Genomic DNA, 25,103 nt, shown 5'->3' on the forward strand with positions numbered 1-25,103 from the left:
TACTTTTCTTTTTACGTTTACATCGATCCGTGACGTATCATTTTTCATTAATAATCGAATGGAATTAAAGAAGTAAGGAAAAAGATATATATATGTATATATAGGAAGAATGGAAAGAAAACACTCGATTTAATCTCGCTATAATATATTTAATATTGGGACATTCTATCGACAGCTTAAAATAATACGCATGTATCACATATTTTATTTAACATTCTTTCTGCTTTTACGTATACGTGTGCGTGTGCATGTGTACGCATACATACATACCTACATACGCGTAAACGCAGCTACATTTAACGAAACGATTCGGTTCAATTCAATTACGCATGGTAAAATTACGTCCAATGCAACAATTCCCTCGATATACAAGCGCATTGTTTCGCGTCGCGTCGCATCGCGTCGCTTCGATTCAATTTCGATAGTTAATATATCGGCCTTGACCAAACGAATTGTCGAACGACGAATTTGTGTCGGTTCAACACCGGTGGTACGCCTTTTCTCCCTTCGTCTACTATATTACTTCGTCTCTATACATTTTTTTATTACTTTACAAAACTATATACACCAAAGCCTTTTTTTTTTTTATTTATATTTCTATAACACGTTTCCAAATGTGGTAAGTGGTAACACACGGTTTTATCCGTTTCATTCTTTTGCAATATATTTGCAATATACGTGGTGGTATATTAAATAATCAGTTTTTTTATTCGGTGAACGACAAACGACGTTCAACGCGTTTAATACAGTTTTTAAAATATATATATATATATATATAAGTTGCGATAGACGTATCGCGAGTCATTAGCGCAATTACAACTTATCTAATACAAAGATGATTACTTTGCTTCTTCCTTCAATTCGAATTTTTTACAATTTCTAATATCGTTTAAGCATCTATTTAACGTTCATAACTGATTTAGAATGTAACGAAGAGATCCATATATTTGGATTCTATTTTATACATTTTTTTTTCTTTTTTTTTTTTCTTTTTTTTTTTCCTTCCTTCCTTCTTTTCTTCCTTTCAAATAGTCCGATTCATCTCTTCGATTTAATCTCTTAAAACGCAGTTAATCGATTCAATTTTGCAATTCCTCGTACGTAAATATACTGCTTTCGTATCTTCGAGTCTCTACCCCCCTCCCCTCTTCTCTTAGTCGCCTTTCTTCGTACGAATCTTTGTGCCCATTATAGAAAACAATTTAAGAAACGATATATCTTTCTTTTTCCTCGCGTATATATACGCGATAGTATACAGCTTTATTAATTCGTTATCAAATATCTATGGTAAAAAGAGATAAAGAATTAGAAAAAAAACGCAAATAAGCGATGATCATAGGACACGTTTCGAACGAATACCAACTTTTCCTTTCGTATCATCGATCCTTTTCGATCTCGTCGTTTCTCGTTTATAATTTTTCGTCTTTTGTTTCACTCTTCCCCCTCCCCCATTGATTGATCCGTGTAAAAACATTTATCTCCCAATTAAATCGAACGATCTTATCTTCTTTCGACGATTAAAAAAAAAAAAAAGCAGCAATGTTCTCGAATAAGACGATGTTGTCGGTGAGACGAGAACCTCTACGCTATCTTTTTCTCGATTACTAACAATAATTCGCTAGATATACACTTTTTTTTTTTAACTATATATACATATACATATATACACATAATAATATATATATGTATATATATATATTATACTCTCGTTAAAACGACTTGGCGATAGATCGATCTAATACAAAATACAGATGAAAACGTCTCGGGACACGTCAAGGATCGCTGAAATCTTGAATCGATCACCCCTTTTCTCATCCGTAGTAACGCTTAAAATTATCTTCGTTCTTTCTCGAGATGTAAGTAATATTCTTTTATCAGTTACATTTTTTTCCCCCTTTTTATCGAAACGATGAGACAATACTAGTTATTCTAAAACGTTAGTCGTAGAATTTGTTACAACACGAGTTTTCGAAGGAGGGGTGAATTTCAGGTACGTTTTCAGTCTTTTCCCGATAAACGTGGCTCGTTCCCGACTAGTTATTCGTACCACATCGCATAGCGATGGGAAATGCGACGGGTAACTCGAAAAATTACATGATTGATTTCATCTCACGCATAATTTCACTCGATCGAAATCGAACCGAAATAATCTTAATCCGATTAATATCGAAACGGTAAAATATCTCGTCTCGTTTTTCAAAATTTAAGAAAACGGTCGTACAACGATATATTAATTTATTGTACAACGACAGAACGAAGGAAAAGCGAGTAAAGGAAAGTTAAGAAGGAGAGAAGAAAAGAAAAGGAAATAGGATGGATGCGTTGTGTACGATTGTATATCTAGATCGTATCGGAGCCAGGCTTATCCGTAAATTACGCTATACTTTAAGTTACATTTGTACTATTGGCAAAGATCTAGAAATGGAGAATAAAAATAAAAAGGGAATACGTTCCGATTGTTTTCGTTCATGTAGTACGCGATTAGCGAAATAGATATAAATAGATTTAGATCGACTTAAAAATACGACAAGCACTCGCGCCTCGATCAAATATTGCGAATCAAAATATCTTTTAAAATTATTTCACTATTCCGTTATTCCGTTCCTACTCCTATCTCTCCCTCGTCTTCTAACTCGGATCCGAAAACTCGACGAAAGATACCGATTCCATTTGCAAAAGAAATACGAAAATACACGCGTAATTTAACATTTATCGTTAGCTTTGAAATAAAAATATAACCGACCGCGAGTCACATCGAAATCTCGAATACGCGTTACGTGTCTTAACGGATCGATTTTCAAATATCTGTTCTCGTGTTATTCGTGGATGGATTACGAATTCGATTAGCGCCTTTTGAAACGATAATAATAATAAAAAATCGGAGAAAAGAAGAATATTTATAATCTTAAAATAAAAATAAAAATTAACGATACGATTCGACGAACCGGGTAATTCTCTTTCTCGAAAACGAATCGAACGATATATGGAAAAATAATTAGGAATCGTCGAGTAATTTGTACGTCGTTCATTCCTCTCTCCGTTTCTATCTACAATGATATCGATTACTCTCGGACCTCTGGCGATGCATTCTCCGCGTTGAACGAAAAAAAAAAAAAAAAAAAGATAACAATGGCCAACAGATACGTTACACGTCACTTTTCGTCGTCGATGAAACGTTCGTTTTACCAATTTACGTAACACGAAAAATACACAAACGGAACGTGAAATCGAATAACGCTTAAAGATTCATGACGTACAACGATCCTCTCGATTGCCCCTTATATGTGTATTATATGCAAGGGTGATGCGAGTCAGCGAGTAAACGATAGCGAATAAAATCTATTATTCACGATCGGTGATTGAAAAATTGTAATAATAACGACGGAACGGCATTATACGCACAATACATATAAAACGTTTCTGCAAAAAGAGAACAAAAATAGTTGTTTGATTCGTTTGTCGTAATTTATTTTATTACCAACCTATTTATTCTCGTCGCATGCTTGATCGAACGAAATTTTATTCTTCAACGTGGCATATACTATATACATATATATATACTATATATATATATGTATGTATATATTATTATATAGGTAGATGAATAGTCTTGTATTCACGAGTCATCGTATTTCGTAAATAAGACTAATCGTCAGTCGTACAGTCGAAACTACGTACATTTGCTAATGCTGAGACTAACGGAAAAAATCATCTCGATACCTATGCCGTATTTCATTATGATTTCGTATATAATATATTATATTCGTTCCCATAAGAATCGCGATATCTCACTTTTATCTTATTAACCGACTATCTATTTTTCATAAGGATGTTTTACAATAGTTAAATTGAGCTGTTGAATAAGACGATACACGATATCGTCGTGAATACGTCTCTTAAGGATTTCTTAAACTCTAGCCTCGAGTGCCCGAACTTTTTTTTCTACCTTCTATTACGAAACGTAAAGATATCGTATGTATCTCTGTCGTAAATCAATTTCTTCTTCTTCTTCCTCTTCTTCTCCTCGCGAAATCGTTACAAAAACAGATATTCGTCGAAATATTTCCAGAAAAAGAAACGAGGCTATAAAATATCCATTTCCCCGTCGTTCGTAAATTTTAGTTTCGATAATAACGATGTTTCGTTAATTTCGTTTAACAATCGAGTCCAGTCGCCGTAGACAAAAGTATTGTACACTATTATACGTGTACAATTCACGATCAATAATCGATTTTCCCTTTTCCATTCCAATTATTTATTACGATTTCATTTGATAAAATATTACGATTACCATGTACGTATAATGCTCTATAATAAGATTATCTTTCTAATTTCTTACGATACAACGACACGTTCCTACCATTTTTTTTTCTTTTTTTTTTTTTTTAACAAGCGATCGAATAAACTCTCTAAGGGAGAGAATAAGTTGAATTACATCGTCGAGCGGAACAAGTAGTGGAGTAGTAGTTTTTTCCTTAAATTTCTCTTAATTAATCGATTAAGAACTTGAGAATTGAAATTTGTTTAGATCGTTAGGGATCTTGGTACTGGGGCAGTGACAGTACCGAGAACCCAATAAACACGCTCTACACCTCGAGGTATTATATATTACGATATACGTATAACAAGATTCGATATCTTCTAAATAAGTGGTAAACAAACGAATCGTTATTATTATTATTATATTATTTCTCGTACCTTTTTCTCTTTCCTTTCTTGAAATTGAACTCGATCTCGATCTCGATCTCGATAATAGGAACAGCGAGTAGAGTAACGTTTTTAACAAGTAAATACCGAAGAGATTAAAAGGGAGGGTTCATCTTATAGGTTCGTCTTTTTTATTTGGTAATACTCGTTTATAACCGTCAGCAGGCCGTTATAGAGTATAGATATTCAGGCCTCGTAGCACGCAAGCGAGCTAAAAAGTTTTTTACGCTCGTTGTTGTTGTTGCCGTTGTCGTTCGACATTGTTATAACATTGTTGTATCGACGCCTGGATTAAACGACAATCAAATATCGCGACATTCAAGTTATTTTATCAAGCGAAGCAGAGTGATCTAAATCACTCGTTTAATTTAATCGTCATCTAATTCGAACGATTCATTCGTACAATATACAATCGTTCCGTTTTCCATACCGAGAAATTTTTTTTCCGTTTCGAAACGATTTATTCGAATTAACAAGTGGAATCTTATCGTTCTTCTTTGCTCGTGTCGAAGAAATTTGCGAGCTACGAAAGCGGAGTCAATGGGCTCATGGTTGACTAGCACTCGCAGGACGCTCTTTAATTTGTTTTCGTCGAATAAATCGATTTGAAAATCTTGAAAAGTAAATAACTATATACTTCATCGTTCGGCCAAACTAAGCTTAATTTTGTGATTTCGAATTTGTTTAATTATCTGTATATAACGTCGAAGCAGACGTTTGTTGCGTTTATTCAGGCCTGCTTATTCACTTTCTTATTCGCGTCGTAACGAAACGGTCGGTTTAAATTGTCGACCGTAAATCGAGAAAGAATAAATAAATAAATAAAATAAATAACATTCCTCTTATACGCACAAAAGATTCAAGGCAAATCTTACTTTAAATCCGCGTCACCACCACAAAGTATCTATTATACTTTGTACAAATAAGATTCTTTTTAATACTTATTTATTTATTTGTTTGCTTAATTATTTATTTATTTACTTAGTTATTTATTTACTTACTTACTTGCTTGCTTGCTTGCTAGTTCGTTTACATCTGTTTACACCTGTGCTGGAGCAAATCTTTATTTCATTTCTCTCCACTTCGAATCATTTCGTATCTCGACAATTATCCGTCCATAAATATCTGTCTGTTACAACGGTACGAAATAAGTGATAAGCGAAATAAATTTCGTTTCAACGAATCGATCCATCTTTCGGAATGAAATGAGAAATATAACGAGAAACGATGATCAATATGTATTTGAAATAGGTCGGGCACTCGGACTTGGCAAAAGTGAAGTAAAATGGGAATTGAAATTGCAAATGTTTATACGTGAAATGTATGTTTAGTACCGATATCTAAAGTTACAAATAACCTAAAGTCGCGTAGGTTTTCACATAGGGTGCATCCACTCTACAGTTTTCCCTGAAACAAATCGTTAAACCCCGTTAATTCGATCGTCGAGGAAACGAGAGAAAGTCTTTCGTCTTTTGGAGGAAGATCGTCGAAAATCCGAATTTATATTTTAATCGAATAAATTATCCCCGTTTCGTAATTCTCGAAACTCGAAAACGGAACGAAGAAAGTTGCCGAAGATAATTCTTTTTGGAAAAAAATGACGCTGATATATTTGTATACTTACTCGTCTTCCCACGGGCACACTTCGTTAACGTTATTGTCACGCTTTTGTTGAGGAGCTGGTTGGGTAACGGGTGCTATTTGGTCGTCCTGTCGGGTGTCCGGCTCCCAAACAGGAACGACTTGCGCCTCCTCCAGCGATTCCTCCGTCTCCGTTTCCACTCGAGTCGAAATCGCCAAATTTTCTTCCGCGACCATCGCGTCGCCTTTATCACCCTCCACCTCCCCTTTCCTTTTCTCAATTTCCACCTCCCCTTCCTTAACCGCCGCCACACCTTTGCCGCAATCGTCCTCCTTCCTTTCCTCCGCTTGAACCGCGAAGCTATCGCTCGCCAGATCGCCCACGATCGCGCTAATGCTTATCAGGGGGGCCTTGCTCAATGTTTTCTTCGCGTGTTCCTTCTCCACCAACGTGACCTTTGACCTCGTCTCGGTCTCGACCACCTCGGCGATCTCCTTCCCCTCGGATCGGATCTCCGTCACCACGTGCGAGTATTCGAACGAATGCTGCGGCGACGGATAATTGAAGGACGAAGCCGACGGTCGCCCGATCTCTCCAAGTTTCGCCCTTCCGCCGACCGAGCCGATCGAATAATTCCGCGTCGTCATACCGATTCGTTCCGAGGTACTCGTCCCACCTGTATCGTCCAACAACCAGAATTGTTCTCTCTTCCTCATATAACCAACTATCTAACTTTTTTCATCACCGATCTTTCCATTAATTTATCATATTATATTTAAATCGAAGAACGATGGATAATCTAAATATATTCCATTCGATAAGCGAAGAAAAATTTACCTGTGCTGCTGCTTTGCTGCAAACTGCAAGACTTTCGAAGATGTTCCGATACCGCTTCCGTGACGGCCAAGCTCACGTCCGATGAGGAACTACAGGAGTCGAATTGCGATGAATTTTTGCGAGACGGGCGTGCCGCAACTTCGATGGAATGCGACTGGCTAATCAAGTTATTGTTTCCTTCTTCCGCTTGGCTTTCAACCGACGACGTCACTCCAGATGATATTGGATGGCGTAGCTGCGCGCCCGCATCTATATCGTGCTCTACACTCGGCCCCGGAGCCACGTCCCACGGGCAAACGTCGTCCATAGGGCGAGCCGTCGATGTTTCCGATGCGCCAGCATCCCTGACAACACCAACTTTATTATACGATTTAATTTTTACATTTACACTCTCCTCGTTCCAGTCCGCCAAACTCTCCTCTTCTCGTATTCTCAAATCGTCTTTCATACGCCGCGTTTTTTTTTCGATAGATCATGCACAAATAATCCTACTTTTCAACGTGTTCAAAAAAAAAACGTGTGAAACGTGCCAGAAAACGTCGGATCGGAAAATATTCTCTTGATTCGATGGCATTTTTTTCCATAATTTTTTACAAATTTTCAATTTTTACGCATTATCCATTTTATTTCTTTATTTTTTTTTTTATATCGTTTCAAACGAACAAAGAAATACTCGTTTTTTCTTTTTTTTTTTCTCGTTATTAATAAGCCGATAACGAGAGAAGCGAAAATAATTAATAATCGTAATTTGAGAAAAAAAATGAAGCTCGATCCGCTTAAGATGGATTTAAAATAATATAATAATATAATTGATCGAGAATTATTATATCGCGAAGAGATTAAATTGAAACATTAAGAATCCAAGCTATTGCCTTACACATACATACATATATATACATTTACACACATATGAATCGAAAAGTCGATCGATCGTTTGGATCCAAATTGCATAAAAAGTGACAAATTTTCGACAAATATCTCGATAATAACGAAACGATCGTACGGTGATACCAATCGTACGAAATATTTCGAAATATTACGATGCATATATATATATACCAATATAATCTGATGCCGAATATGAAATTAAGATATATTAAGATATATCAGAAATAAGATTGAAATCAAATACGAAATATCTCGTAACTGCTTAAAAAAAATTCGATCATGTTTGGTGCATCGATAATGGAAAGCATATATATATATATATATATATACATATTCAATATATACGATAAATCAAATTGGGAAATGGATATATACGTGTGTAAATAGGTGAATAACGTGATGGTGTCGCAATAACGATAAAGCGAAAAAAGTAGAAGAGAGAAAGACTAGTTAGAACGATATATACAAAAGACGTGATATCTCGAGATCCAGGTAATTGAAATGCTCGATAAATAGAGAAGAAATTTTAGGAATAAGATAGATATAAACATTATATGTTCGTACATACGCTTTGTACATACATCGAGAATAATTAATTATAAAACAACATCGAGAGAATTTTTGCATACATAAAACGTTTCTCACAACAGTGCTCGACATATTTTGGAAAGAGATACATCGAATGATAATACAGGATTTGTTAAAAACTGAAACGAATTCGTGAGAGATTCGTATTCGCATACTTATGCAAGGAAATTATCAGGAGGTTATTTCGACGACTTACTGAACGTTATGCGGGATAGGCCTTGTTGGAATCTTTACGAGTCGAGCCAGATCTCCCCTGAAAATACCGTACTGATATCTTTTTTCTTTTTTTTTTTTTCTTTTCTTTCACTCTTTTATCTCGCAACGTATAAATACGAATTCGTTATATTCGTATCGTTGACAATATTGTACCTTCTACGGAAACAATTCTTTTAATTTTTCGATTAAAATGTATCGAGACAAATAGCTTCAAAAATGAAATAAAAATATCATATTTGTGTTGTACATTTACAACGTATAGAAAATCCATTTCCTTTAAAAAAAAAAAAAAAAAAAAAAAGAAAACGTTTCGTTCATCAATAAGCCTACGTATTTTAAATTATTAAATGTTCGTTGTTTTTCATTTTCACTTTCCAATATTTCCTTTCTTCTTCTTTCTTTAAACTTATAACGATTATACGTGTTGTTTATTGTTAGAAAAAAAAAATAAAATAAAAGATAAAAATTCTACGATTCGACGATAAAAATTTCATCAAACAATCTCGATTGCTCGTCATTGACAATTTGTATCAAAGCGATCGTTTACCTATATGGAATATCGGTGAGATTCGACTGACTGTGAGAATGCGGTACTCTAGGCATCGAACTTGTATCTCGAATACCACAAATGGCTAACTCGTGAGCAGATCCGGAAAGGCTTCGATCGCTTCCCCTTCGTTTACTACCACCTCCACTCCCTCCTCCCCCGCCGGCGGTTACAGCATGATGTTGCAACGTGCTCGTTGTCGGAGTTGGGGCCGAAATCGAAGTCGAAGTCGAAGAAACTTTCTTTTTCGCTTGTCCCCCGAAAAAAAACCTGTATATAATTATACGTATTGTATACAATAATTTAAGACAGGTATTTAGCGATAAAGCTGTTGGGAACGTACCATTTTTTTTGCGAAGGTTGCACACCAGAGGCTAATAAATTTCGATACTGATCGGAACGAATAAATCTAGGATAACAATCCTTTTTCAAAAGCAACGTGTACACGTGTTCAGCGGCGGAATCGAACGTGAATCGATTTGGATTTTTCATCTCTTGATGAACCTTTTCCATCGTCTTCCCATCTATATTTATCTCGCAAGGTGCTCCGGGTGCTAAGAATTCTCTGGAAAAAGAAAAAAAATTTCATCGGTTATATATGCGACGTTAATATAATGCGCGTATATAATCGATTCACGGATCAATGAGAAACAATGGCATACCTGAAGATTTCGTTAACTTTGTCGGGTATTTTTGCTTGAAAACTATGCCTCAAATCTTTAACCGCTAACCAAAATCGTATATTTTCATGACTGTATTCTTTTCTCAAATACTGCGTAAATTCTTGCAAACCTGAAACGAAACGAAACGAGACGAGACGAGATGAAATGAAATACCGCGTGTAATAAAATAAAATTTATTATAATATCAATTTTTCCCTCTCTCTTTTTTCAATTTTCATTTTCTATTTTCCTTGTTTCTCTATCAATTTCCTTTCGCTTTCACTCGTTAATTAATTAAGATTAAAATACTCTTTATAGGGGAAAAAAAAAAAAGTAAAAATAAAAAAGGGATAAAATAATCTAAAATGGGAAATGAATTTTAATAAGAAAAAAAAAGAAAAAATAAACCAACGTATAAAAGGATATAAATAATGGCTATCTAAGATACAATAGATACACATAGTGAAAGAAATAACGATAAGAATTTTATCGTATGTACGTATGATATAACTTTGAAATAAAAACAAACTTACCAGTAGGATCGGACATTAACTCCTCCATGGATAATGCCCACCGCTTAACACGTTTTTCCGTAGGAATTTCCACTCTGTGCAATTGGTAATTGTATGAAATTGAAGAAATTTTTCATTATAATATTTCCTTATTAGTATCGGATATATATATATACATATACATATACATGCATATTTTCGTGAAGAATTTACGTTAAAAGTTACGTTAAAAGTCGAGATACTAACAGAGGACTGTTTAGCTGCCAAAATGTTTGATCGTCGGTAATCCATGGATTGGAAGGTTGTGGCTGTACAAACATTGGATCGTAATCCACGTATGTTTCGTAGTATGAGTTGAAATTTTCGATAGCAGCAGAAACTTTTATTCTTGTACGCGTTAAGCTGTTCTTCAAAAGGGCCACCTGATAATATTTGAAAAAAAGTCGTAATGTTGTTAAAATATATTGCTACAACAATGTATATATGCATATATTCGAGCATAATAATCTATATAACTACGCTGTACGATGTTTCGTTATTCGTTCGTAAAAACTTGGCCGAAAAAATTGCATACAAGCAAAACTCGATTCATCTTTACGATCATCATTACGATCGAAAAAACGACGAAGGATCGAAAAGAAGAATCGAGAGTTTGAAAAAATGTATCATCTACGATTTGGGCGTGATATCTCTCGCTTCACTGGACGATCAAGCAATATATAACGAATTAAACCGCGTCTCTTTATTGTTTTAAAAATACACGTATATGTATATATACGTAACGTCGGTAAAAGCGAAAAATCGGAAAATTTCAACACGTTCGAAACATTTTAGGATAAGAAGCTCGAGAGCTTTAGAACTATATTGTATATATGTTCTTTCTTTTAAATATATATATAATATATATATACACACACGCATAGATATACGTATATATATATAATCGATGATAAAAAATTTTGTTCGCAATTCTAAATGCAACTGGATCCAATTCATGCGCACGAATCGTTTAACGTTTCAATTTACAACTATTGTTACATCGCTTCCACCGATTCGATTTTTAATAAAATGTAAAATATTTTCAATAAAACATGTGTACGTATATATATATATATATATGTATGTATATAGAATTCGAAATGAAATATTAAAAAAAAAAAAATAGTTAAAGAAAAAAACTGGATCGACTAGAGATGCGCGAAATAAAACGAAGGACAAGAGTCGAAAGAAAAAAAAGTTTGTTTACCTCGCGTTGCAGATCGGTTATAGTGCGTTTACGCGATGGAGGACGTGAAAGTCCGGGATGAAAACGCGTAGGTACGGGTGTTACTTCGAGGCTACTTAGACAACCAGGTGGTGGCCTGTAAACTCTCCAAAATGCTCGCTCTTGAGAATCGCTTACTATTTTATCCCCTTTTTTTCGCTCCTTCGATAAGCGTACCTGAACCCACAAAATTGACAACATTTCAAGGAGTCACATGTTCAAATATGTAACGTTTCAATTACTCGTAAAAGGAAAACTCCTAACTCCTAGACGACCATTTCTCTTTTTCCATCCGCGTATACATATATTTGTATTTCTAAATAAATATTTTTCTTTTTACCTTATTTTTGCGTTATTATTTTTATGTTAAATCTCAACATACAGCTGATCCATCCCAATATTTTTTTTTTTTTTTAATCGATCAACGATACCATCGATCACGATATATCTCACAACAGATGAGAGGGAAGAGGGAGTGCTTTCGCAATTGTTTTCGATTACGATGCAATTTTATCTCTACAGGAGATGACAATTCTACATTTCGTACGTGATTATGAGATTGATTAAATTCGCGGGTCGACGAATGGATAAATTTTGAAACTTTTCAAAGGAAAAAAAATCGAAATATTTTGCCATTAATGTTTCGACGCGATGCGATTTCGATCATCTAGGAATTAATGGATCGCTATGAAACGCGTATTACATAAATTTCTCTCAAAACTGATCGATCATTCACCTGTTCTTCAGCTTGAAGTTGTATCATATCCCACTTGTTCTGCAAGTTCCTACGTAGACTGTTTAAAGCTTCCTATGAGAATAAATCAAATATTTGCCGGAGCTATATAAAATACGTTCGATCGATTATCCATTAGAGTAAAATCGTGAAAATTTACATACAATTTCGTAATCTTCAAGAGCATGTCGTTGCTTGTTTCTTAAAGTTCTCTTAGCCAGATAAATAGCATATTCCATGTTATCAGGGATTTTATGTTGCCATGGCCAATAACATGGTGTCTGTTCGTTAAATAAAAAAAATATGATATATTAATAATTTGGAAAATAATTATATACGAAACGTATTTCAACATTGTTCAACACCTAAGGTAGATATAGACTATTTATAACTATTAATTTTTTAACGTTAACCAAGATATTTCCATTAGTACTGATATTAATAACGTTCAATTGATAACGTTCGACGATTTGAAATTCGAGCATTGTACGATACGTAGTAACGGACAACATTTGGGTTCGTTACGCATCGTTGACCAGTGACCAGTGGTAATAACAGATGAAAAACCAAGAGGCAAAAACGTCGAAATTCCATCGACAATTTTAATCGCGGAGGCCAACGAAATGAATATATCGAAAAGATTATCGTAATTAAGGGGGAAAAAAGGAAAGAAAATTAATCTTAAAATTTTCAAAATAAATAAAAACGTGAAAAGACTTGTTTTATCAATATCTTAGTGTCTGCGTAAAATTCATTTATATTTTATACATTCGCTCGTTCCTCGCGTCGCTTATGCGTTTATCCGATCTTACAACCGATTCACAACAGATTCATGATGCGTAACGAATCTTAACGTTTATTTTTCTTAATCCGATTACGAAAATAATTATCCAATAGATAAGTGGATGGATGGATGGATGGATAGATGGATGGATGGATGGATGGATGGATAAATAAATAAATAGATCGACAGATAGATAGATAGATAGATAGATAAATAGATATAGATAGATAGATAAATATAGATAGATAGATAGGTAGATAGATAAGTAGGTAAATAAGTAGATAAATAGATAGATAGATAGAAATTGAAACAATAATTGTTTAAGCAAACGAAATGTAGTGTTCGCGATGGTTCAAGATTATCTATTCGAACGCTACAATCCAATTTTCGGAATATACGGTTTGTTAACGCGTGCTACGAAACGCGATAAAATCACGTATGTATATATATATGTGTATATAAATATCATATATATATATACATATATAGAAAGTTCTTACCGATATTTGTATTAATTTTTCGATTAAAAAAACGATAAAAAATTTTTCCGAATGTCTAATATTTATAATATTTCGAATATCGATCGGAAAAAATCGATCGAGCGTTGAAAAATTTGAAAAAGAATTTACACGAAATATTTTCGATGCAGCGATATATCATACGCGAAAACATTATCCTAATTATATTACACGTATAAATCGGATTCGGAATGAGTTTTCGATCAGATTGGAAAACTTTTTTCGTACTTTTCTTCGTAATAACATTTGACAAAATAACATACATATATACATAATATATGTATAATATAGATGATGGTGGTAATAGATGCCAGTTTCGAATTTCGATTCGATTGTCAAGCGTAATAAGGACAAGTACGGTACCTGAAATCTATACAGAGAACTATCATCCCTTACGGTGAGTGTCTTGGAGTCATTCACCGGGAAGAAGTAGCCATACTGGCAGAGTTGATTGGCAATATGGACCGCCTCTACTGTCAACATAACAATTCACTTTCATACCTGAGAGAATCGTTCGATTATGCGGAAGGCAATTAAGTGATACCTATATAATACCTATATAATCACGTGCAACTTATCTAGTCTTTGTCACATCGCGCGCACGTCGCGTACGTGGTGAATAGCAATTAACGGCCAGCTATTGATTCGAAAATTCGGAGCGAATATTTAGAAAACGGCGCATGCTGTTTAATCAAAGTAAGAAAGCCACATCACTGAAAAAAAATAATTTCTTCTTCTGTCTTTTACTAAAAAAAAAAGTTAACAACTACCGTTGCTCTCTTCAACGATATCTATCGTAACTCGCAAGCATACTGCATACTACATACTACGAGTCGAAGCGAAGGATTTTACACGCAACTTTACAAACGTTCCAACTTGTTTTTTCTTATCTCGTATTTGATTTCATTCTATCGCGTGTAATTCTCTCTATTCGATAAAATCAAAGTGAGAAACGAGAACGAGAATGTAATCGCATTCACGATAATAATACGTGAATAAAATTAAACTAATCAAAGATAATGGATATTTCGTTGGAATGAAAAACGAGATACAGAAGAATAGAAAGAAAATAAAAGAACGACGATATCTTTGCACGAGTTCGTCCAAATCGTCGCGATACGTATATATATATATAAATTTATACAAATATAATTTACGGCAAGATCATATTAATTTCTCATACTTAATTAAGTAAGTACGATGTTTAACGATGAATGATGATATTTATTTTTCTCTTCTCTTTTTCTTACGAAAAAAATGTTGAAATATTTCGAAATATATTTTACGCGAGTAATAATAATATCTGTTATAATAATAATAAGAAAAGAAGAACGAAATATAAGTAAGAAATCAATACGAGAATCCAAAGCGTTCTTGTCTCTTGTTTGATCGTCGATTGTTCGAATAGAAGTCGATACGTACATTCACACGCACACACACGCTCGCACATATACATAAATATATATATATATATATATATATATACGTACAATATAATTTAACAGTGAAAGAAAGAAGCGAAATTTTTGCTTTTGATTTCAAGCGTTCTACAAAATCAACTTAACTACATACAGAAAGCTAAAGAAACATCGAAAGAAGCCTGAAGAATAAATTTGAAGCGATTTTCGAGTGAAAATAAATTTTGCTGAGAAAAGCGACAAAAAAATTATCGTGAATGGCGAAACAATCGGTCGCGACAATGATGTAGCTTGTCAACGAATTCGAATACAAAGCTAAACGATTGGAAGCGGACAGGCATTCAACTACTACATACGAGCATATATATATACATTATACAGTATTATATACATATGTATATATATATATATATATATAGCGTAAAGAACAAAGCTCTTATCTTACGGATGGGAAGATATTTCACAAAAAAACAACACAGTTTTTATGCCTTATGTGCTTTAATATTATATCGGCTCAATATCGGCTCGATTATCAGATCTCTAAAAGAAAAAAAATAATAATAATAAAAAAATAAACTATGCAATAAAAACTTTTACGTGTAGTATATTTGCAATAGACGAGTCAGATCACGCGTTCATTACACACTTTCGACATCACTCGTTTTTATCTATATAAATGCAATTATCTTCCAAATTGTTACACATTTAGAAAATATCGCATCTCCGTTTCTATAATATAAATTGTTTTTCACGTGTGCTCGAACGAATTTAAATTTTTATATACCATCCATTTTATATTTATAAAACTACTTCCTCCTCGAAATAAAGCAAATTAATTATAATTATATTTAAAATATTTAAAATATTTAAAATCAAATTTATTTTTCGAACAGTTTGGGGAACATAAATTACATTTATCAATTAAAAGACGTCGTGCCTCGTTATTCAACAATGTTGGTAATATATCGATAGAAAGATGAAAGACAAAGAAAGTCAATCCAAACGATATATAAAATAGGTATAACATAAATGTAAGTTACGTTCAACTGTTTCAACAATTTATATAAATTGTAAATCAAGGATAAGAATCATTCGGATCTATTTGATCCGACGATCGATGATCCCCGAAAATTATCGTCGATAATTATATTTCTCGAAATCCGACTCCACCGATTATGCCTTAAAAAAAAAATTGCTCGAAACGTGATACCCTTTTGATTCGATTCGATAAAATCGTTAAAAATCGATAACGAGGCTACTTTTCTACAAGTTTATCTAGAATTTTACACCGATTAAATATTAAAATATAATATATATATAATATTATATACATTATATAGTATTATATACATATGTACATACCGCAATATCATTACGATTAAATTTCTACTTGGAGATATAAAATCGAGACTTTATCTCGTCGCATGCTTCAAAAAGGGAAATGCATATATATCGTAGGATACATCGACTAAACGGTTAACACGACATTTTCGATGAAACGCGAAATGCATACGTATTACCTGTGTATATTTGTATTTTCAAAAGATTTTACTCGAGCATTATCGCATCCATATATCTGTACTCACGACGATTGCATTACACGTAGGTAAATAGTGTACATAAGTAAAAAATTTACAGATATAGGTAATGAAACTAATTTTTTGCATTCTGTCTCTTCCTTTTTTATATTTCTTCCGACGATTAAACATCCAACACTTTGGAATTTTACGAAAATAAATTCTTTTAAATATAACGAATAATTATGCTCCTTTATCATGATAAAAATAAAAAAATCGATCGAAGCAAAAATATTTAATTTCGAATATAACGTGGATACGTATTAAGCGTAAGACAATAGCGAATAATGACACAAAGTTAAAAGTAAATAAAAAAATTACAAACATTTGAATATAAAAATTATCGAGTGTAAAAAAAAAATGTTTCTTCGAGATTCGATGTTACAAGAATGAAAAGAACAAAAAAAAAAAAAAGAAAGAAAGGAGAAAAAAAATGAAGAAGCGAAAAGAACGATTTCGATCGCAAAATGTCAAAATCAAACTCAACAATGTTGAAATATTTATTATTCAATTTTTCTGTTTTGTTGAAAATAGCTCGAGATATTGTATATCGAAAAATCGGTAAAATTATTCGATTAATAATATAAATAAGCGTTGATAGCTATATTATACACGATGCACTCGAATATCAAATTTGTATGTGATTAAAAGCTGAATTAGCGCGATGCAAACGAAAAAGAAAGAAATCAGAGACGAAGGAAATAAAATAGAGAAAAAAGAGAAACGAAAAGTGAAGGGAAAAAAAAAAAAAAAAAAAAAGGAGCGAAAACCGAGTATCCGTGTGAGAGACGTTCCAATATCATTCGAACAAATATTCGACTAACAGTTTTCGATCGAGCATAACACAGGCACAATGGTTAAACGAAAGAAAAAAAAAAAGAAAAAAAAAAAATGCAATGAGAGAAGAAACACGTGATCCATTATCGATGGTCGGCGAGACGAAAAACGATGCGTGGGTCATCAAAGCACTGCGGAAACTCGGGCATATACGATATTATTTAGATATCTGTATATATACGAATTTCATACCTGATTCCTCGATGGAAAGCCGCTCCATCAGCCACTCGATGAGATCGTAACCTGCAACACGCAGGCAGCCTACTGTAGTGTCCTGGCCGTGATGGCCGCTTACGCTTACTCCACAACGCAGGTACCGATGGCACTCACCCATGAAAGCCGAAGGAATTGAGGTGAGAAATTGTTTTTGGCTGCGCACGGGTACCCCGTTCTCAGGGTCTTGCATCTCCCGCACCAGCCCCTCCATCTGTAATAAACATAGTCGATCGATCGATCATTGTACGCTTCGATTATTCATTTCTTTTTAATTTTACCAAAAAAATCTTTTCCATTCTTTCTCTCTTTTCTTCTTCTTCCTTTTCTTTACAAGCTGATAAAACACGCATACGATACATTTCATTCAAGCTATTTCTAATCACTCGAATCATCGATACTTGCCCCATCGCAAAAAATAGAAATTTTTGAATTACATCGAAGAAATACTGCAAAATTCTAATTCTTCATGAATCTGATACGAATCCTTGCTCAGCGTTCATCGTCGAGTATCGAAATTTGAAAAAAGATTACTCGATGCAGCCTTTTCTACGTCTTGTTCAACTATATAACATAGGAGCCCTCCCCTTGCCGGGCGCGATTCTCGTAACATTAAATAAAAAAAAAAAAAATCAATTAGGAAAGAAAGAGCAAAGAAGAAAGGGAGATCGGCAAAAATACGATCGATGTCGAAATGAAATCAACAACGATCATTATGGATGGAAAGTGGACGAATTTCGTAATCTCTCTCTCCTAAGATCATTGTAAAATAAAATATGTATCGACGAATCTAGCAACAATCATTATGCCGAATTCATTACGCCGATCACGAAGATTTCTTACAGTACGCACGCGCTCCTCCAACATGGAACAATCTAGGACATCAAAACTACATACGACTTTATCGATGCCAATCGACTCGAGCTTGATATACGCTCGCTACATCTTGAAAAGGAAGCTACCTATGTACTATCTATCAAGTCAAGATCCATACATATCGGCGAAAAATTCGAGATTGATTGCCACTTGACTCGCAAAGAGATATATATATATATATATATATCTCGAAGTATTTTTTTTATATTTATTTCTTCCAATAATAAAGGAATTTAATTATCAAATTTATACAAAATTCTCTCGCGATTATTCAACTATCATTCTATTCTTCGCAAATATTTTAAATATATCTCTTTTCTTGTCATTTAAAAAAGGATATATGGATTTTCACGATTTGATTCGTGAAATAGAACATTTTTTCATCTCGTTAAATTGATTTGATTTTTTTGATCGTAATAACAATAAATATACGATGTTATTCTCGATTTCGATAAAATTGTTTCCCATTAAAATACACGTGTAATTTTATTAAATTACATCGTATTAATTCTTACATGTCATAAAATAATTCCACTAACGATTCCAGGGAACGAAATATTTTCTTTTTCTCTCTCTTTCTTTTCACTTTTTTCATTACAACGACGCTTGTACATCTTTGACTGAACAAATTTTTCTAAATATTGAAATTTTTTTCCATACTTGATATTTACATTTGATCCATCAAAAATTGAACGATCCACCTACGAGTATATACATAATACAATAACATAAAGTTTAGCCGATCTAATATAATTCGCGTTCACTTCTTACGATCTCATTAATTTATTATCATAACATTCAATGATTATTATACGATACAGATCGTTGAATTCTTCTTTTTTTTTTTCGAATAAATAAACCGCGTTATAATAAAAAATAAAACGCCTCGAACACGTGGAATTGAACTATAAAGAAATGATTAATTCTTATCGATAAATATTATAAGATTAACAATTCAACGTTGGAACGATTAATTTTTAGATCATTTACGTTCCACGTGTAACATTGGATGAAAAAAGAAATTTATATACCTTGTCGAAGGCGCAAGGCCTGTGAACGCTTGGCTCCTTTTTCTGTTGTTGATTATTAGAGGCCTCCATCGCGATCGAGGCGGCCCTCTGCGACGCTGGCAGGAGCTGTGACGATATCGATGGCGGAGGGGGCTGGGGAGTTGGGCCGGAGACGGGTCTACCCGAACTCCATGGGGCTCTAGCCCCATCCCATCACTCCAGTCACCCCCGCACGCCCACTGAAATTTTTATAATAAATTAATCTTCACTTTTCGTTTTTATCTATAATTTTGTTTAAAATTACAACTAGAAATAATAGAAGCAATAGAATATGATATAGATATTATAAATTTAAAGCCGATTCTATCTAAATCTTATTATGTATCGTCGTCTTTAAATGTGCATTCTCGAATCGTATCGAAAAACACATTTCTATCATCGAAAAAATCGATTTCGAGTCTTTTTTATATATCGTTGGTTTATATTCCTCATTTTCATACATAATAATATAAAATAAAATTATTAAATTATAGATCATTATAGCGTATAATATATCATTTGACGACAATGTACCAAGACGAGAATATATAATAATATAAAATACGTATAATATAATAAATATAAATCTAGTTTTAGAAAAAAAGACCAATTAATATGCATAAATTAATTCATCGATAACGTACGATTTTTACTATTTACTCAAACTACTCAAATTACTTTTACTATTTACTCAAATTTTTTGATTAAAAAAATTTCGTCAAATTGGTAATATGTTGTACGGCAAATTTCCATAGGATGATCGTTTTTAAAAATCCAATGGATAGTCTCTATTTTTGTGTGTATGTACGTGTATATGTATCGATAATATCTATAGATAGATATAATGAACGTTTAGTGATCGTAATAATAAGTAAAGAATGATTCTAAAAATATAAAATATGTGTGAATTTAGTTCTATGGAATAAAAATATATCGTGAATGTAAATTATGATTTATAATGATTGAGAATCAAAATTTTTACGTAAGTAACAGAATGTTTCTGTATTCTATTTTCAAGTTTTATTTTATTCTTATATTTTATTCTATGTAGATACAAATATGTATATTCTATGTTCGAGTCTTATAACCGAGAAAGATGTTTTTATAATCTGAACTATTCGAATGAATTTTTTTATTTTAATGTACCGAATGTACACAATTTCCCAACATATATATATATATATATATATATATATATATATATTCTTATATAATTTTTTATTTAATTGTCTTAGCATTGTAATTGAAAAAATATATGCGAAAATATAATTTATTTACTTAATATTAAATTATCTTTAATGTTTCGACAACATTTTATTCGTACTTTCCATAATAAATTTCAATTTTCTTATATAGTTGTATAATCGGATATCATTGCGATCACTGTGATTATCCGATAAATTAAGCAATTTCCATTTCATAAATTACACGCATTATATGATCGATTTATTCAAAAATATTCGTGTTTTTTGTATTTTTTGTTTAAAAAGTATCTTTATATGAATTTTATGCGTATAATTCATCATAATAATAAATATTTCGCTATTTGAATATTTTTTATTCAGTTTCTAACTTATTTATTTTTTTTTTATTATTTCCTCGCTATCACGTTATGACTATAAAATAAAAAATGTAAAATCAATTGGTAAATTGATAAATATTTATTATATAAATATTATAAAAATAAATGTAAAGTTTTTGCCTTATTTTTTGTTATACATTTATGTATATAAAAAATCCGTGGATATATCGTCGTATTTTAAATACAAAGATTTAAATAAACTAAAGTGCAAATATAAAATCAAATTAACGATACAAATACAACTAACTTTGTCATACAAATTAATAATATAAACTAATAATAATATTTTAATTATATGAAATCAATATCTCTTCGTGTGCATTTTATTATATTATTTGATAAAATTTTATAAATAATACGCGCTAATAAAACGCGATAATTAAAAGATTTATATATTGGTATCGTTTCATTTTCATCGTTACTATAGCAATGGCGATACTATAAATACATACACGCCAACAATGATTCCACTGAAAGCGAAATTGTATTCAATCTTAAAATCATATTTACGAGAAACCTCGAGTATAAATTTATAACGGCATCAAGATTTTGAAATAACTATACATATGTATGTAATATATATAAATATATATATATGTATATATATGTATATATTATATACATTCAAAAGAAAGATTAATACAAATTTAATAACAATTTAATTTTTGCTGTTAACAGTTTTCAATTAACACATTTAGTTAACACGTTTTCCCATGTTTTATCTATTTTGGAAATGCGCGTCGAGAAACTGCGTCGTGACCCGGTTCACTTTCTTTAAGCTTTCGTTCATCGTTGGAATACGTGGTCGATATTTATTGCAGCTTCTTCGTACGATATTCATTTTTCACTTTTTCTCACGAAAGAAAAACTAACAGGAGAAAAGTTTATCGCACGATATATTTATCTGATATCCGATACAGATCTGTCACTTTTTGAAAATCACTTTTCTATTAATTTATCGTTTATTCGATTTCATAATTTCATTGATTAGTCAATGTTAAACTAGTCGATCGATTTTATCGTAGAACAAAAGATATTAGAAAAAGAGAAATAAACGTTAAAAGTATATATACAAATATCTATTACATCGATAATATTTCTTGATAAGTATGAGAAAAAGAGTTGTTGAAAGAGACGATGATATATGTCCTTGACATAGAACGCGTGATATACGCGTGAAAATTCAAGGAATTTTGTCACCAGTAATAAACGGATAATTTAATATAGCGGATAACATTCGCGTGCAATAAAATGAGTAAAAGATGAAAGAATAAACAGGCGAAAACAAAATAACAAAAGATTCTCTTGGATTAAGTTTGGTCGATGATCGCATTTGTAAATTGTACAACGATCCAATCGGAAATCCAATCATAATGTGATAATTATTACTCACTCGATGATTCAGGGCAGTGTAGCTTCATATACGCGTCTGGTAATGTGTATCAGGCCATTGGAACACGATCGAGCTCGCGGCCTTTCTTCCGCAGCTTCGAGTCTAAAGCCACCGTCCGCACTATATGCCGTCGAAACAGCACCGCGCGCGCACACCCGCGCTACACCATTCTCAATACCAAAACCAGCACGACCAGCAGCACCGATGCCAGAACCAATACCAACCACGACAGCGACGCCACTAACGCTTCTATACCAAGCATATTTTCAACGGCTATGATGACGGCCGCTACTACCGGCTAGACGAAGACGGAGATGTTAGCTAGCAAAGGTGGGAAAGATAGATGCACGACAAAAGAGACTAGCGACGCTAAAGGAAAAAAAAGGAGAAAAGGAAACGGTTGAGATTATACGGTTCAGAAAAATATTTTGTTGGTTTTCGTACCGCTCTGCTACGAATTTTTTAGTATTAATATACACTACATATATCCGTGTATATAGAAATCCATGCTAAACACATGCATCGTATATTACACGTTTGCACGTTTCTCTATACTACATATATACTATGTATGATACGAGTTGTCACGTTTCTCAAGATGTAGCACACTATTGCACGTAAAACACAATCACGCACAATCACACCAACACAATGATCTTTTCGAATGATTCATCGCATCACTTTTCACCATATTTATCGCTGTCGACCGAGATAAAACACACCTTATTAATCGCACTGTGATCTGTCAGTGATGATATCGTATTCAAATTTCGATATCACTTTCGCGGAGATCGAACTCTGCAGCAGACATTTCGTGGTCGTTGTGTAGAAGCTGCTCAGTTCAACTTCGGATATTCTCGTGTTTGTTCGTCGACCGTTACCGCGCACTTTCGGCCGAGAATCGGAGTTGCTCGGCGCCACTTGAGACTTTCCACAGCCTCCCTGTCCGTTCGATTCCGTCACCCTTTCAACGAGCGAGCAGATCGCACGGTTTCTCTCGACTTTATCGATGACAAATGCATATAAAGAGAATTCTATAGTTTATACTATATATTATATACGTGTGTGCGCGCTCTTGTATATAAATATTATTGTATATTAGTATGCATTATATATACATATATGTGTACATGTACGTATGTTTATATGTAAATCATAGCAGAATAATAAATTTTATTTTTGTATTATAACTTTTATTATTTTTTAATGTTATGAATAGTATGCATATAATATTTTCTAATAAATTTTTAAATATTTAAAATAAAACTATATCTTATCCTTGTCATTATAAAAATTAAATAATTTTTTTTAACAAATTATACATATTCTTATAAAATACATTTCAGTTATTTTATTCATTTGTCACGAAATGATTGTCACAGTATTTTATTAATCTTTTTATTAATCTTTTATCGATATTGATATTGATACTAATAATATCTCCTATTTTATCTTTCTTAAATATTGTTTGGTTAATATTCAAAACAGGAAATAAAAGATGGATAATAATAATAAGCAATAATAATTTTTAAAAATATTTTTTTTATTGAATAATAAATATTATATAGCGTGAAATAAAAAACATAGTATATATTTTATATCATAGCTTATTTATGTCACAAATTTGTGTAATACAATACATTCGTGTTGTACATTATATACATATTTATTTATTCATTTATAAATGCCATTTTACACAATTAAATTTTTAAATCCATAGTTCAATTTAAATTGAATTTATTTATCTATACAATTATTATATAAAAGATATATTTAAATATATAATATATTTGAATATTTAAATAAAAATATTCATATATACCAATACACGATACGATATTATAAATATATTTCTTTTTATTTTTTTTCTATACATTCGTACACACACATATATACACATACACATAACAGAACATAAAATTATGTATGTAAGATAAATGACGAATATGTAAAATCTAATAATTCATTGGTAAACAAAAAATTGAACAATAATAATTCTATAAGATTTAAAAAACTAAAATCTAATTTGGTAGAATAGAAATTGACTATGTAAAAACGTACAATCTTCATAAAAAATTTCAAGAAATAGTTGAAATCAAATGTATAGGAAATATTATGATTAAATTACAATTGGTTTTCAGTTAACGTGTTATACTAGTACGATAAATATACATGAATAGATAATATCATATTAAGACAGTTTTTAAACAACGATTTATTGTCAAACGTTAAAAAAATATATTACAAGTATGACAAATATCGACTTCCTATGTTCAATCTACACATAATATTTGCTTATAACCTTGCAATATATTCTTTA

At 32.4% G+C, this 25,103-nt stretch overlaps 1 protein-coding gene across 14 annotated transcripts; it reads right to left on the reverse strand.

Moving 5' to 3' along the window:
- Positions 1–128: 128 nt before the first annotated feature.
- Positions 129–22,923, reverse strand: LOC725485 (regulator of G-protein signaling 11). 14 transcript variants are annotated; one of them, XM_026442447.1, is made up of 17 exons: positions 22,784–22,923; positions 19,791–20,008; positions 18,001–18,097; positions 17,863–17,913; positions 14,202–14,308; positions 12,701–12,817; positions 12,540–12,611; positions 11,786–11,980; positions 10,786–10,961; positions 10,561–10,634; positions 10,028–10,157; positions 9,709–9,930; positions 9,366–9,635; positions 8,799–8,855; positions 7,127–7,470; positions 6,332–6,965; positions 129–6,114 (listed from the first exon to the last, which is right to left on the reverse strand). In XM_026442447.1, exons 2-17 carry the CDS (start codon positions 19,857–19,859, stop codon positions 6,054–6,056), a joined length of 2,676 nt encoding a protein of 891 aa, XP_026298232.1. In that variant the 5' UTR covers positions 19,860–20,008; positions 22,784–22,923; the 3' UTR covers positions 129–6,053. The 14 variants fall into 14 exon arrangements, with proteins under 14 accessions (XP_026298232.1, XP_026298230.1, XP_026298231.1 ...); XM_026442445.1 differs by having other exon boundaries at positions 11,786–11,986; XM_026442446.1 differs by having other exon boundaries at positions 14,202–14,311.
- Between the last annotated feature and the right edge of the window lie 2,180 nt (positions 22,924–25,103).

The sequence above is a fragment of the Apis mellifera genome, linkage group LG8 (assembly GCF_003254395.2).
Source record: "Apis mellifera strain DH4 linkage group LG8, Amel_HAv3.1, whole genome shotgun sequence".
In the NCBI taxonomy this organism is placed as follows: Eukaryota; Metazoa; Arthropoda; class Insecta; order Hymenoptera; family Apidae; genus Apis; species Apis mellifera.